The sequence below is a fragment of the Eublepharis macularius genome, chromosome 2, assembly GCF_028583425.1.
Source record: "Eublepharis macularius isolate TG4126 chromosome 2, MPM_Emac_v1.0, whole genome shotgun sequence".
NCBI classification, from domain to species: Eukaryota; Metazoa; Chordata; class Lepidosauria; order Squamata; family Eublepharidae; genus Eublepharis; species Eublepharis macularius.
Genome location: NC_072791.1, coordinates 204152865 through 204169872, shown reverse-complemented (window position 1 = coordinate 204169872; position 17008 = coordinate 204152865). Strand labels below are relative to the sequence as shown.

The following is a 17008-nucleotide window of genomic DNA, read 5'->3' as shown; positions in this document are numbered from 1 at the left end:
TCCACTTGAAGACAGCTGGGTGTCAGTCACAGCTTCTAGGAGCTCTCTCAGCCCCATCCACCTTACAGGGTGTTTTGTTGTGGGGATAATAATGACATACTTTGTAACCTGTTCTGAGTGGCCATTAAGTTGTCCTGATTAGGACGGTATGTGAATTGAATGTTGTTGTTAAAACAATCAGGGATTTATTTCTTTGAGTCTACAGTGAGAAAGAGGCAAGATGGGCATCTTTGTTCAATATCATCTGTTAAAAACCTTTTACCATAAAAATCTCTCTTTGTACCTCGTACTGCTTCTTAACTTACTAGTGTTAAGCAGACACTAGTAAAACATAAAAACTAGACCACATTTAAACACTTGCAAAAATCAATCATGAGTGCATAAAGTTATGGGTCTACTATTAGGTGCTAATAAATGAGGTAATACCTCCGTACGATCTATATTTTGGAACAAAGGAAAATTAAAAGATTCTTAGCCTCAGAAAAATAACTGCATTCAAAAGTCAGGTGATATAGAGTGTCCATATTACCTACACCACAGTTGCATAGTCTGTCAGAGTACGGTACCCTACAATACCTCCCTTGCAGAACTCTGGATGGTAAGGCATTTAGGCATGCCAACATAAAGGCATGCCTATAACCACTATAAAAATCCAGGACAGACTAAATTCTTATTCTTATGGCTTTGGTCCTGCGGAAAATTGAAGTTCTGGAATATCACATTTAAACTCATGTTCAAAAAAAAAATTATGGCTGTTTCCACATGGCTTACCTTCCCTCAGAACGACCCGGAACATTGCGTGATGTTCCGGGTCGTTCTGAGGGAAGGTAAGCCATGTGGAAACGGCCTATGTCAGGCTCCAGTTTGCAAGCAGTGGTTGACAGAAGTATCGGCTGAATCATTCTATTCAGAGCAACCAATCTGGAAGAACATTCACAAGGAAGCCAGCCTGTACATATGGTGCACTGTAGGCTATGCTGTTTAACAGAAGAAGGGTTGAAGCTAGTTGCCAATCTTTTCTGAGCAGCTGATAAAGGATTTCAGCTTTTTTAAAAAAATTATTTTTGAATTTGAAATGTTTTTACAACAACAGAGAGTCCTGAAACAAAGGAACAAGACCTCTTATAAAAAGAGAGGGATCTTTTGCATTATTGTAAAGATGGAACATAATATCTCACAATTAAGTATTTTTCAGCAATACCCTATATTGTCATACGTTATGATACATTTTTAAATGAACATGCAGTAAAACTATCAGTACAATAAATACAATAAAACATACAACAGTAAAGCACAGAATAAAACTATCAGTCTGTATATATATATATGTGTGTGTGTGTGTATCCTTAAATTTAGATGGTCATATGCCATATTCTTTTACTGATTCTCCATGTGAAATAAAGGAGCCATTTTTTAAAAGGTTTGAGATACAATTGGGAATTTCCATATTTTTCAAATATATCAAGAACGTGACCATTATCATGATTTCCTAAATTTTATTATACTAGCTCGTGATGATAGGCAGCTTTTGACTGCAGATTTCATCCTTTTAAAAAAAGCGGGGGGCTCCATGCTGCTGTCCTGGCCGTCAGGTCTCACTAGGGAAGTGCGTGTACAGCCTATATTTGCAATTGTGATTCCCCATTGGCTAAGAATGCAAAGGATTATTTCCACCTGCATGTGGTTCCTAGCTAGGTTGTAGCAATCCTTTATGGAAGGGAACTGTGTTTCAAGAAATCATCTAACACTTAATAAAAACTGAGCCTAGTAGCCCTGGAAGCTACCAAATAAAATGTGTGTACTGAACATACTCAGATGTTTCGGAGATAATTTATTTCTAGACTCTGTATATGAAATCCTGTAATGATTCTGAAACAGCCATTCATAGCCTTAATTATTATGTGTTACGTGTTTGGCCTAATTATATAGTTATAACCTTTTATCAATTGCCCTTCCCCATCCCAATTATTATCTAAAATAGTAAGAACAGATGGACAATTTTTCCCCTTCTCTGTGGTATTTCTGTGCGTGTGTAAATAATTGGAATGACAATTTTACTTTTCCTATCCTTCCTGCGCAATAAGCATTTCGTTATTGCCACTTATGTGTTCTGCTTTCCTTTCCATTAGGCGAGGAAGAAGCAGTTCCCGCTAAAAAGACAAAGACAATTGTTTCGACTGCTCAGATTACACAAACTACAAGACAAGCCAGAGTTGAAAAGGTTTGTATTTCAGCATGTCGGTTTGTCAGATCCTTTAAGATGTTGGTTTGACACCTCAGTTTCTCACAGTCATTCTTGGTGCTTGCTTTGCAGAAGATAGAAGCCCACTTTGATGCCAGAACCCTTGCAACTGCAGAAATGGTTATCGAGAGCACCACTGGGCAACAGCTGCCCCATAAGGCACCTCCACGGATGCCTCCGAGGCCTACCTCTAAATCACCAACTCCACCAATAATTGCTGCAAAAGTCCAAATGGCTCGACAGCAGTCGCCATCCCCCATTAGACAGTCGCCATCTCCTGTGAGGCACGTTAGAGCACCAACACCATCGCCAGTCAGGTAAAATGTCTCTAAAACATTTTGTTTCTATTTGTTCCCTGTCTATTTTTTCCCTATATATTTCCCTATGGGTAATACAAACAAGGATTGGTGAGCTGTTGGGAGGGGAAGGAACATAGGGACAAAATCCTGTGCGTCCTGGTCATGCTGATGGTCCCTGAAGCCAAGCAATCAATTGGTTTTCCATATAATGTTTGGGATCGGTCTAGGTGAGTTAGGAAATCTTTGTCTGTGGGCCTCTTCACACCATTGTATGGATTGTAATGTCCTTTGGCCACAAACAATAAACTTATCTTACCTTACACCATTGAAAACAGAACAAGATGCATAGAAATGCTGTGGCATCTTCACACATTACAAAGTACATAGGTAGAGCTCCAAGTCCCTCGTTTTCTCAGATGTAATATAATCACACATAAGTTCTCCTCAAGTGAGAACTCAAGGTTGAGGTTCTCCTCAATGCCTGTGTGGTACCATATTAGGATCATGTGTTGGAGTGGAGCTTCAGCTTTCCTGCCTGTGCTATTTTCCCAGCCTGAAACAGTCCCGGGGGGTGCTATTGGTTATCTCAGCAGGCTGCCCCATATCTCCACGGGCTTTCCCAAATATCGCCCCTGGTTTGAGAAAATAGTGGAGAAAATGGTGCAGGGAGGAAGGCCTGAAGAAGCCTCTTCTCCAGGTGTGCTGTGGTCCTGACCTGAATCAGGCATGCATGAATTGAGAAGAACCTGCAACTCACACAAAGAGAACCCCGACCCAACTCATGTACTCAATAATATGGTCACATGTGTTTGAAGCTTTGTGATTTCATATCATTCACACAAACCATGAGGTTTGTGGCAGTTACTAATTTTCATTCTGGAAAAGGGGAGTGAGGCTGTGATATTTTGCACAAGCACTTGGTTACTTTATGGGAAGTCCTTTATTCACCTTTATTCACTGCATAATATTGTCTTATTTTTCATGTCTCTCCTTTGCCCTTCATCTGTCTTCTGTGACCATGATTCCTGGCTCGTACCAGTAACTCGTAACAGTAATTGTATAATGTACATTCTGAGCTCATCCAGAGAACTGTTCCATCTTGATTTTTTAACTTTTGTGGCTTGCCAACAAAATACGCAGCCATCCCAATTTTCAGGTCTCAGATCTAGGGAGACATCTTTATTACTTTGGCCTATATAGGTAGTTCCAAAGCAGTATTCCTTCTTTGCTGCTTATACCAAATTCCCCCCATAGTCCCTGGGATCAGGCAGGGCTGGTGGAAGCAGTGGCATTTCACCTCTTCCCACCAATCACTGCCCGTCACTATCTTCCTGCCTGCTGCAGCCAGAGCAGCTAATACTCCTTCCCTTATCAGTCTCCTACTGGCACGCAAATAGGACTTCAGAAGCCCTATTGGGCATGCTTAGCTTTCTTTACTGTGTTTAAAGTTGGCTAGGGGAACATGGACGGAAGGAGCAGTAGTTGTTATGGGCCCTGGGTTGGGGCTTGGAAAATTCCTGGAAATTTGAGGGCAGAGCCTGGGGAAGGTGGAGTTTAGGGAGGGGAGAAAGCTCAGCAGGGAGTTTTTTTGGAGGGGGGGGAGTCCACCCTCTGAAGTTTCCATTTCCTCCATTTCCTCCAGGGGAACTGTAAGTCAGGAGATCAGTTGTGATCCTGGGACATCTCCAAGCTCCATCTGGCAGTTGGCCACCCTAGTTGGGGTAGAGGATGGGGTGTGGTGGCAAGGGTGGTGAGCAGGGTGGAGGTGTCATCACTTCACTTTGAACCAGTATAGCCAGTGTGGTGTAGTTCTTAGAGAGCCAGACTATGATTTTCTCTTGCTTTCTGGGTGACCTTGGGCCCAGGCATGGTCTCTTGGCCTAATCTACCTCACCAGGTGGTGAGGATGAAATGGAGAATAGGAGAACAATGTAAGCCACTTTATGTCCCTAAGAGGGAGAAAGGTGGGGTATAAATGAAGTATACCAGTTTGGTGTAGTGATTAAGAGTGGCAGGAGTCTAATCTGGAGAACCAGGTTTGATTCCTCACTACTCCAGTTGAAGCCAGCTGGATGACCTTGGGTCAGTCACAGCTCTTTCAGAGCTCTCTCATCCCCACCCACCTCACAGGGTGATTGTCGTGAGGATAATAATGACACACTTTGTGGGTGTTATCCTGAAGGGTGGTGTATAAATCAAATGTTATTATTATTAAATAACAACAACAACAACAACAACAATGTACATACCTTTATTGTTGGAGCTATTGGCATGTGGGAACATATGAAGCTGTCTTGTACTGAATCAGACCATTGGTCCATCAAAGCCAGTATGGTCTGCTCACACTAGAAGTGGGTCTCCAGCATCTCGGGCAGAGGTCTTTCATATAACCTAATACCAAACCTTTTAGCTGGAGATGTTAGAGCTGGAACCTTCTGCCTGCCAAACAGATGCTCTACCACTGAGCCAAGGTCCATCACCAAGTCATGCTTCTACCTTCCATGCAGCTTCAACTGCTCAGAAGTGGGTAGCTTTAGTTGTGCAAAGTCACATCAGTATAGAAGTGGTGGTTCATATTAGTCCCTCTTCTGTGCAATTTCCACAGATGCACATGCTCATCTGTGGCTCTGCACATGTCTATATGTGATCAGGAGTTTTTAAATATACAGAGTTGTATCCAATCAACTGCCAGCAGATTTTCCTCATGTTCCCCTTCCTTTCCTTCAGTAGTCCCTTTTGAGCCTAAGCAGGATGATGCCTGAAGTTGTGCGGCTCACATAGACAAAAACATGTAGGGGGGAGGGCTTTCAAGAGGAGGGGGAATTCAATGAAATCTCTATTCTTCCCTCTTAGTCCTCTGATACATGTGGCTTTCCCCAATATCGATCCCTTGTCTTTAGGCCTCATCTTGCCGAGGGGAAATGAATGTAAATAAAATCAATGCTTCTTGTACTGGTGATTTCAACCCATGAATCAGGGCATAAGTTCACACAGGCTGTTGCTTTGCCCCCAGGTGAAAGCTTGCTGTATGGCTTCCAGAAATTAATAGAGGCTAATTTAAACCACTCATCCTAACAATAAGCATATCAGTCAGTAAAGCATCGTTTACAAGTGATGAAAAGAGAGAACCAACCCCGGTGGGAAAGTATTTCTGATAAACCACATGTGGTTCACTGACCTTTCATGGCCTACCCTGTCCTAAATTGTATGTGTGATCTCTCTCAACCCCTTCAAGCAAAGCCTCATCCAAATAACAGCTCGCATACTCAGTTTTCTATCTCTTCCTTACGTATGCAGGTGCAATAACTGCAAGGATTATATGAAATAGTAATTATTTGAGGGAAATAGGTATTAGCTTTGTGGATTAATGAATCTGAGCAGTCATAAATGCAACAACAGTACAAGAGTGCCACCTAAAGGGAGCACTTCCATAGTTCTGTATTCTTCCTTTTCATCTTAAATATAATTTGAAATACATCTTCACATCTTAATGAAACCTACAAAATAAGTCCTGAGCAAGTGACACAATGATTTCGGGTCAGTTAGAATGAAAAGTTTAGATCTAATTTCAGTACAATATGTAAGTCCCTTATGTTTAATTTTATAGAGACTCTTTCATAGTATTGGTTCATAAAGGTAAGGGTTACAGTTTACTGGGAACTTGTATGTTTGGGTTCCTGTATGAAGAGCATTGCAAAGGTTTCTAACAAATAACTTAAAAGAGCTCACTGAGGACAAGACATCCTATATGTGATATACAGATTTGTCTAGGAATAGCTAATTATCTAGAAGTCAGCCATGGTCATTGTGTGGTGTTAAAGCAGGGGTCCCCCAACGTGGTGCCTGCGGGCACAATGGCATCTGCCAACAGTTCTTCCAGCCTACCAAGTGTTTTTAGAAAGTAGGTAGAGCCGTGGGGGGCTCTACCAAGCAGGGCTTCTGATTGGCCAATGGAGATCTGATGGGCTGGGCAGATTAAAATATGATTTCAGCTGCAGCTGCCACCACAGTGTTAGTTTTATTCTCTCTCACTCTTCTTTCCCAGTACATTTTTAAAAGTTAGCCATCTTCTCCCCTACACGTGGGCTTCCTTTCTGTGTGTGGCTTTACTTCTGTGGCAGCCATTTTCTGTGGCTCCACCTCCTGTGGCAGCCATTTTGTAGTTGTGTTCACCACCCAGTGTCAGAATTCTAGAGGAGTCCACAAATTTAAAAAGGTTGGAGAGGACCTAGGAGACCCAGGTTTAGATTTCCCCCCTCTTTTATGGAAGGTTGTTGGATGACCTGGAGCTGATTTCTTTCTTTCAGCTTGACCTTGTCTATAAATATGGATCTACTTCAAGAAAGATAAACACACGCAAATCTTTTATTTTATCCTTAACCAAGTCAGCAAAATGGAAGATTTAATTCATTGGAACTCTAGCAACTGCAAATTAATTTTTTAAAAGGCTTTAAGCCAATTTTCGGGACAGCCCTAATCACTCTTATGCAAGGTTCTTAACCTTGAATCGTCACTTATTTTTCTTTACAGTCATTATGAAAGGCTTTGGCAGAATAGAATAATAAACATTAGTAACATAAGTAAGAGCTCTGCTGGCTCAAACCAAGTGTCCATTTAGTTCAGCTTAATTTTAATAGGATTAAAGTAATGTGAACTCGTTTAAATACTGCTATTTTTTTAATGAGAAGAACAGTATCCGTTTTTTCCTGGATATCTGTGCTACCGTTAGAGGTATAAAGTGTCTGCAAATTTTGAATCTTTTCCACACCTCAGGGTTTTTCCTCAGAAAAAGATGGGAACTTTGGGAAAAATTGGGAGATACGTAAGTGCGAAGGCTACCTTAGCATTTATAGATTAGTTTTTGTCATTTGCGTGGTAGAAAATGATACAAAGAAAAAGAACTATTTGGACAGAAAAAGTCTCATACATTCACAATATATCTGAATGCCATTAAACTTTGTCAAGATCCAGAGGAGTTAGCTGTGTTAGTCTGTGGTAGCAAAACAGAAAAGAGTCCAGTAGCACCTTTAAGACTAACCAACTTTACTGTAGCATAAGCTTTCGAGAATCACAGTTCTCTTTGTCAGATACAACAAAGATTATTAAATGAAATCCGAAGAGCAATCAAACCCAGGATGAATCAAACAACCAAAGAAAAACAGTCTCCCACAGGAAAAGTGTTTTTGCCATATATCAAAGGAATTACTGATCAGATGGGAAAGCTTATGAAAAAGCATAACCTTCAAGCAGTATTCAGACCCACCCGAAAAATACAACAGATGCTACGATCAGCAAAAGACAGCAGAGATCCCCTCACCTCTGCAGGAGTATACCGTATACCCTGCAGCTGTGGACAAGTTTACATCGGGACCACAAAGCGTAGCATCCAGACAAGAATAAAAGAACATGAAAGACACTGCAGACTTGGACAGCCTGAAAAATCAGCAGTGGCTGAACATAGCCTAACTCAAACAGGGCACAGTATCTTATTCCAGGACACCAAAATACTGGACAACACTTCCAACTACTTTGTCAGACTGCACAGGGAAGCCATTGAAATTCACAAGCATAAGCAAAACTTCAACAGGAAAGAAGAAACCTTAAGAATGAACAGAGCATGGGCTCCAGTTCTGAAAAACACCAGGCCAACAAAACACTCCACACCCGACAATAGCCCTGCAGACAAGATTAGCACATCAAGCACCAATCCATATGCAAAAGAACCGCCTCGGGATACAGTGAAGCCTCCCGCCATTAGCATTCCACACCCTGGGAAACTCTTACAGAATGACTCAGCTCAACCCCACCCCTCCTGAGTAGATACAAATGACCTACATCTTTTCCACACTGTGACACTGAGAGATCTCTGTCTTTTGGTGCTACACCTCTGAAGATGCCAGCCACAGCTGCTGGCGAAACGTCAGGAACTACAATGCCAAGACCACGGCAAGACAGCCCGGAAAACCCCCAACAACCATCGTTCTCCGGCCGTGAAAGCCTTCGACAATACAAAGATTATTAAACTTCGTAAATTTCTGATCTGGATAGTTCAGACAAACCTGATTTCATAGATCTTGGATGCTGAGCAGGATTGGCCTCAGTTAGTATTGTGTACTGAGCCTGGAGCTCAGAATGATTGCAGCCCAGAGTGATTTCAGCCAAAACAAGGTTCTTTATTGCAAGCCGGAACAGACAGACAACAGCAGACACTACTCACTAGACACTAACTACAAACTGAACAGAGAAACCCCGCCCCAAGAATAACTAGCAACCAATAAGAGCGTGTATTTTACAATACCATCATTTGCATTAACTATATACAATGTATAAGATAGGCAGGGCACTGATTGGTGTTTATTTGAGAGGACCGAATGGCTGCTGCCTTCAGAAAGTACCCAATGAATGTGCATGTGAATGTACCCAATGAGGATTAAGTGCAGGCAATGTAACCAATGAGAATGAAGTGCGTTAGGAACCTTGACATAACCTGAAGATAACAGTGCATAGCATTCAATACAGTAATTACCTTAGAGGCCTTGTTTGGCCTAATTCAGCCCAATACGCAACAGTTAGTAATTGGATGAGAGTACTCCAAAGAAGACCAAGGTTGCCAGGCAAAGGCACATGACAGTCTCTTGCCTGAAAATCTCCTGCAGAGGTCGCCCTAAGTCAGCTATGACTTGACAGCACTCTTCAGCCCTACAAACTTTGTTTGTTACACTGGAAATGCTGAGTTCTTCAACAGCATATTATCACTGTATATTACAGTGTATAAATTGTGGGCAAAACAGATTGTATTTCAAGAATAAATATATCCTTGAAAATATTGTGAATGTGTCTACATGATTAGTCATTCTCTAATGCAACAAGTAGCCTTTATATTTAAAAAAATTCATATGACATATTTTGAAAAATAGCTTTTCATTCATTCCAAAAGAGAGAATATTTCATAGGAGTTTTTTTAGGGACCTGCAAATTTCCAAGTTTTCCATTGGGAGAATTGAAAGAAGTACTTGGCAAGCAAGAGGGGGAAAATTCCCCATTTTTTTTACAAGGCATTTCTGGGCTGTTTCCAGATGGCTTACCTGAAGCCGCTCCATGCCGCAATGTTGTGGATCGTGCCGGGGAAAACGCGAAATATCGCGTTTTCCCCGGCACGATCCACAACATTGCGGCATGGAGCGGCTTCAGGTAAGCCATCTGGAAACGGCCCTGGTCACTATTAGGATGGTCTAACTTGTGATTCAAATACAGATGCTTTTCTCAGATGCTTCTTAGGGCTCTTCTCCCATTACATCAGTTATTTTTTTCCCCCCTCACCAGATCTGTTTCTCCTGCTGGGAGGCTCTCGGTCTCTACTTCACCTATCCGGTCGGTGAAATCCCCACTGTTGGTCCGTAAAACACAGATGACAACAGTGGGTTCTGAGGTGCTTCCTCCTTGGAAACAGGAAGATTACGTAGCTACATCTGAAATGAGAACGCAAGACACCAGAGTATCTACAAGTAGTACCCAAATAAGGACTGAAGAACGATGGGAGGGGAGATACGGTGTTCAAGAACAGGTCACTGTTAGTGGCGCCACAGCGGCGGCGGCGGCTGTTGGAGTTGGCGGTGCTGCTGCTGCTGCCATTGAAATTAGTGCTGCGGCAGCTAAGGAGGTAAGAAGGAGGGAGAGTTTTAAGGTTTTTGAAGGATGGTGTTCATTCCCTTTCTGTCCTGAAGCGATGCCACTGCATAGTGGACTTTCAGAGGCTGTATGTCAGTTTCTGCTTACCCAGCTATTTAGACGGCTGCTGTAAAAGGTCTAAATAGTTCTTAATGGTTCCTCTACATCTGCTTGTCTTGTGATCATGTCGTGATGTTTTATCCCTATCAGGGATTTAAAAAATAAAAAAAAATAAAACTATGTCTTTTGATGTAACTCGTTTGGGTCCTACAGGAGATTGGGAAAACAGCAGCTGTTGCCACTGTAGTTGCTGCTGTTGACATGGCCAGAGTGAGAGAACCTGTTCCAAGTGTTGTAGAGCAGACTGCTAAAAGGACAGCCATGACTGCAGTACACATTCAACCGGTCCAGGAGCAGGTAGAAGTAAAATAAAGCTCTTGTATATAACATCCCCCCCCATCCCTTGACAATCCTCACACACACCCAACGCATTCAATTAACAAATGATTAACACAATACTAGCAAGTGTTTCATAAAAGCATGCAATACTGATCCAGGAGCATTAAAATAGAACTCCATTATCAATGGGGGTTATCTAATCTGTCGATTTTATATGAATGGCAGAAACAGCTAACAATTAAAAAATATATATAGACATTTCAGCGCCAGTCCTAATAACCTCAGTTTAAATGATGGTGGCGGCAATAACAATAACAGTGACAGTGACAATAACAATAATAATAAACAACCTAGATAGTTCGGTTCCTCTAACATTATTTTCATCATATTGACAATGTTATTCCTAATATTTCACTGAATCCGATCTGAGCGTAAAGTAACTCCTTTCCCAAACATATTTCTCCCTCCATTTGCTATCATGCCTGTGATTTTTCATTTTATTTGAAGTGACAGTGGGTTAAAGTAAATTTTAAAGCATAGTTTTCTTTGTTTCCGCCATGAAAATCAGACTAAAAAAGAAGCTTCCATAGTAATTACAAGTACAACTGGTAAAGCCAGAGAACAAGAGATGATATCGAGAACTAGAGAAGGAGTTGCTACTAGACAAGAACAAATACTCATCACTCAGGAAAAGGTGAATAGTATCTTTCTACCCATGGAAACTTACTCTGTCCTGTCTTCTATTCCATGACACTAATTATCAATGACAATCCATATGTCCATCTTCCTATTGTCTTACCTGCTGTGACCTGAAGAGTGCCATCATCAATTTTTTGTGGCTGCTGTGGCATCACACATTTGTCATTGTTTAGCATTCCCATCAGTATCCCTTGATCATTGTGAATCTGTACCCTGTTTTTAGATGAGGCAGGGCTGATTCCTCTGGAAGCTATGAAAAGTGATGCTTGATTGGTTTGATAAGCAGGGCAACAATGAAGTGTTACGTGTTTCCTCTGTAAGAGCAGAACCACAAGTGACAAAAAGCACAGATTGGATACTTGCCTGCTTCCCTCAAGTTTTGATGGGAAATGTAGGCGTCCTGGTCTCGCAGCTTGGCTCTCTGACTGCTGTCCAATGGACTTTTCAACTGTCACTTGTCCAACATTCCGCCAAGCTGCCTACATTCCCCATCAAAACTTGAGGGAAGCTGACAAGTGTCCAATCTGTGCCTTTTGTCACTTGTGGTTCTGCTCTAAGAGGTTCACCCAGTAGGCCTCAGTACAAACAGGAGGAACACAGTTTCATTTCCTTGCTAGAAGCCTGCAGGAGTGCAGGGCCTACACATACTCTTCAACATTATTAGCTTCCAGATAGTAAGAGAGTCTTTCTGCAGGACAGTCCCAATGGGCTGGTTGACACACCAGATTCTTCTATATAGCCCAGTGCAGCCATTTCTGTAGTCAGCTGGGGAAAATATGCAAGGAAATGAACTGTTCTGGTAACAATTATTCTCACAGCTTCTGGGTTTTTAGCAGCAGGGGGATCCCTTCCCTGTCTCCAAATATTGTATAGTGGAGCAACAACAAACACCCAGTTTTCCTTTTAACTTGCTGGTTTATTTATTAACAGTAAAATTTAAAGTCAGATAACTTGGCTTGAAAGAAAGAAATATAACCATCTTTAGCTATAAGCTGTTCTTGTCCTAGAATTGCCAGCTACAGGTTGGGAAATTCCTGGAGATTTGGGGAGTAGAACCTTGAGAGGGCATGGTTTGGGGATGAAAGGCACCTTTGCAGGATATAACACCATACAGTCTACTTTTGAAAGCAACTATTTCCTCCAGGGAACTAATCTTGGTGGGGTGGAGATAAGTTGTAATTCCAGGAAATCTCCAGACACCATCTGGAGGTTATCAACTGAATCTTGTCCACTAGGCCCAGAATTGTCCTGGCCTGATTTTTAAAGAGTTTGTGTAAGACCTAGGTTTGCCAGTCACTTGGTGAAGGTAGGGAATCCCCCCAGCCTCTGCCCCCACCAATGTGGCCGGCTAGGGGCGGGGAGGTTCAGGAACGTGGTGGTGGGAGCAAAGCATGCTTACTCTGGAGCACACCTGTGCACACTGCATCGTGCCAGGAATGACATCATTCCTGGAGCGACGTGGAAGTAATGAATTGCACCAGGGACTGAAAGAAGAAAAATCAGCCCCAATTTAGTGTTTGGAGCCAATTTTCACTCAATCAGCTTCATAAGTAAGTGTACCCCTCCCCCGCAACTCCCTCACTCTGCTCCCCCATACCCTGGTTGGTGGCCGGAGAGATCTGGCAACCCAAGTAAGCCCCGTACTACTGCAGGCTTCTAGCAAAGTGCAACTGCGTCCCTCCTACTCTACTGCTTGTACTGGGGCCTAAAATTATCCATCCCTGCCCATTCCTTCCCTGCATCCATCCTCTGTGAGTCATGTCTTGTGGTTATACTGTGGCTTCATTCATTACCAAGTGTTATATCATGGAATCCTATGAATTTCACGTGAGCATGTGATCATGTCATTTTCCATTATACTTACCTATACTTGATATCAATTTTTAAGTCTGAGATATCCTCCAAAGAACAACCCCCTGAACTTTTAGTTATTGTAGTAAGGTGTAATTTTGCAGAGAAAGACTTCCAAAAGAATTTCTAATAGAGTGAAGGTGACTACTGGTCTTGTTATGTATGTTATGAACAGTTATCATTTTTTGCTTGTAAAAAATCCTGAGTGGAACTGCAGCTATATAGATGATAAGTATATGGCTGCATCTATACGTCTCCGAATGATGTGTTTTCATTGCGTTATTGTGATCATTCACATTTTCAAACATGGCCAAGGGGATGCAGGACATGAATGATCCTGTAGGGGGGGAGGGAGAAAGTGTTAAGATCTGTTCTCTGAATTTTTTCTCTGAGTCATTGGATCCAACTGTTTAGTTCAAAAAACGAAATCTGCAGGACTTTAAAAAAAAGTCTGGAAGTAGAAACAACATTTAATATCCCTGTATTCTGTGTCTTTTTTTTTAACTACACTATAATATTTTGCATCACATGTATTCTTCGACCATGTGAGAAATTAACTTTCCTGGAATCAGAAAGGACTACTAGTGGGAGAGAGAACAAGGGAATGAAACCACTGACAGATCACTGCATCCAACCCATAAATACCGTTCAAAATAATACACCTCCCCAACTATTCAGCCACAGAATGAAACCTTTCCAGTTGTATAGATGCCAAAAAGAATGATGATAACCAGGGCTTTTTTTCTGGGAAAAGAGGTGGTGGAACTCAGTGGGTTTCCCTTAGAGAAAACGGTCACATGGCTGGTGGCCCCGCCCCCTGATCTCCAGACAGAGGGGAGTTTAGATTGCCCTCCATGCTGCTCGGCGGCGCGGAGGGCAATCTAAACTCCCCTCTGTCTGGAGATCAGGGGGGCGGGGCCACCAGCCATGTGACCATTTTCAAGAGGTTCTGGAACTCCGTTCCATCGCGTTCCAGCTGAAAAAAAGCCCTGATGATAATCCACCACACAGATAGTTTCACAGAAACCAAATGATTTCTATGAACTTAAGCACACTTCACTCTGTGTTGGATTGTAGCCATGCAGGTTATTGCCACATTTTCTGATAAAGATATGGTTTGTTTTTGAGATCTGATATAACTTAAACTTTTTAAAATTTAAACACCAGGTAAGAAAGGAACCAGTGAAAGTTCCTGTACCCAGAGTCATAATTGCCACCGATACAACTAAGGAACAAGAACAGATTTCAAGAGCAAGAGAAGAGATTTCTACTCAACGAGAACAAATTCATATCAGTCATGAAAAGGTGATTATAACTAGAAAATGTATGATTTAGTTTCAAGCATAATTTTGCCAGTTGCTTTTCATTTCCCTTTATTTCCTTGTGAGCAGCATATGCAATGACGGAAATGTCTATAATTTCTGTAAAAGAAATTTTCCATTTTTGTTTTTAATGAAAGCAGACCAGCCATTCAGGCCTAATTTGAATTTCCAATAATTTCAAGAGGAAATCTGAACATTTAAGGGCAACAGGACTGGACCTTACAGTTCAAGGGGGTTTATTATTATTGTTATTATTCGAATTATCCAAAATATAATCAACAATAAACAGAGGTCACATGTTGTTATTGATTGGCCTTTCTAAGCTGATACAAGTTTCCACCAGAGACCTAAGAATCAACCAGATATTGGCGTAATATGTATTATTATTATTATTATTATTATTATTATTATTATTAATTGTTCCCTTACTAATGATTGTGATTTTTATGAGATAATTTGAAGTTTATAGGTTGATTTTTGTGAAGTTTATGGGTTGGTTTTTTGTTGCAGATAATAAGCAGGGAAAGCAAATAATCTCCCCATGAAATTCTGTAGGTTTAGCCTAGGCAGGCTTCAAAGCTTTTACTGGGCTCAACTTAGAAATGATTCACGAAGAATAGTGCATTGTGTTGGACTAGAAATCAACATGGGCTTGGCAAATCTCAAAAGTCATGGTTGGAAACATATATTGCAACAGTAGACCAAGCTTACGTTACATCCTTCCTGCAACTAACTCCATATGGAACTTCATCATGACGTATATCAGAAAGTTATCTTCTTGTGCCAGGTGGGACTTTTTGTGATAAGCGGGACTGAATAGTAAGGGCATTTTAAGTATTCAAGGAAATACTACAATTTCTTGATGTTGAATAATTACATTGCCAAATTGCACCTCTCCAAGTTCAAGCCCTCTATAACTCTACTGAATTGAATAAAGCCAAATAGGATTAAGATTAAACCTGTGCAGACCGCAGAACCATACATAATTCCACAGACTGTATAGACATATTGGTCTTTTTTGCTTCTTCTAGTGGTATTGTCATTTTTTGCTGCTTCTTTGCTTTACTAATTTCTGCCTGCTTTCCTGGAATGTCTGCATACACATTGTTTGCAACACTGTGTGTATTCACACCTCTCTTTTTTGCTATATAAATCAGATTAGGAAAGAAGTGGTGAAGCCCGTGAAACCTTCTGTACCTAAAGTAGTAATTACCACTGGTAAACCCAAAGTGCCATCTGCAATAGTAAAAACTACAGAAGGGGTTGCAACCAAACAAGAACAAGCCCACCTTGTCCAAGAAAAGGTGAATGGAACTGTTGCTAGTGCAATGGTCACTATCATATCCCATTCTCACATTGACGTTCTCCAATAAATATACTAACTTTTAAATATCATTTTCACTTTGCATTTCTTAAGGAATAATATATATTTCAGTAATGGAAAATGTTCTTTAAGACCTATAGTGTGGCCTAATATGTGCAGTGCTGTGTTATCCTTTTGGGATTTAAGTATTTTTATACTAAATTTTTAAATTTTCATTAGAATTATGTTTAACTAGCCAGCTAAATAATTAACAAGCATCAGTATCTATCCTATAAAAGGCTTGAGGGTCACTTTGCAATGAAGAGAACCCTTAACACCCTTTAATCCTGTTAATCTCTTAATTATCTATGTGTTCCATTGTCATTTCCTATTCTTGCTTGAAATCTTATGTAACATGAAACTTTTTATTCTTGCTATAATGATCAGATAAGAAAAGAAACTGAGAAAACTACCATAGTTCCAACAATCATTGCTGCTGACAAACACAGAGAGCAAATATCAAGAACTAGAGAAGAAGTTGCTACCAAAAGAGAACAAATCCATCTAGTCCATGATCAGGTGAATAGATTTTTTAGAAATGTGAAAATCACTGATGAAACTTGAAATATTTCTATAATATAGACACTAGCAGGGCTTTTTTCCTGGGAAAAGAGGTGGTGGAACTCAGTGGGTTGCCCTCGGAGAAAATGGTCACAGGGCTGGTGGCCCCACCCCCTGATCTCCAGACAGAGGGGAGTTTAGATTGCCCTCTGCCAGCGTGGAGGGCAGTCTAAACTCCCCTCTGTCTGGAGATCAGGGGGCAGGGCCACCAGCCCCGTGACCATTTTCAAGAGGTTCCAGAACTCCGTTCCACGGCATTCCAGCTGAAAAAAAGCCCTTGACAATAGCAGAATGTCAGTGCAGTGTCAGGTGCTAGTTTTCTTTTTTAAAGTATGATTATTTTACATCTATATTTCCTCACTTGACTAGCCAGATGAACTAGATATTGAGAAAACAGCAGCAATTCAATTTACAGTTCCTTTTCATTAGACTTCAGAATCTTGATTTTCAAATACAAAATAATGGCTTCAATCCAGACTAGCGTTTCCACAGGTGGAAGAACTTCTATGCACAGAACCCAACTTTTCTACCTCCCTCTTCCCTTGGCAGCCCAAACGGGTCACTGCCCCAAACTGGAAATGTATTTTTGGGAAGTATTTTGGGC

At 41.2% G+C, this 17008-nt stretch overlaps 1 protein-coding gene across 1 annotated transcript in view; it reads left to right on the top strand.

Annotated features, from left to right (window-relative positions):
- Positions 1–17008, top strand: part of TTN (titin) — a 330572-nt gene that overhangs the window by 16492 nt on the left and 297072 nt on the right. The window contains exons 5-12 of the mRNA XM_054971277.1: positions 2130–2221; positions 2315–2559; positions 9865–10201; positions 10483–10626; positions 11177–11302; positions 14326–14463; positions 15638–15784; positions 16231–16362. Coding sequence (XP_054827252.1) covers positions 2130–2221; positions 2315–2559; positions 9865–10201; positions 10483–10626; positions 11177–11302; positions 14326–14463; positions 15638–15784; positions 16231–16362 — 1361 coding nt within the window. The remainder of the gene's footprint in view (positions 1–2129; positions 2222–2314; positions 2560–9864; positions 10202–10482; positions 10627–11176; positions 11303–14325; positions 14464–15637; positions 15785–16230; positions 16363–17008) is intronic.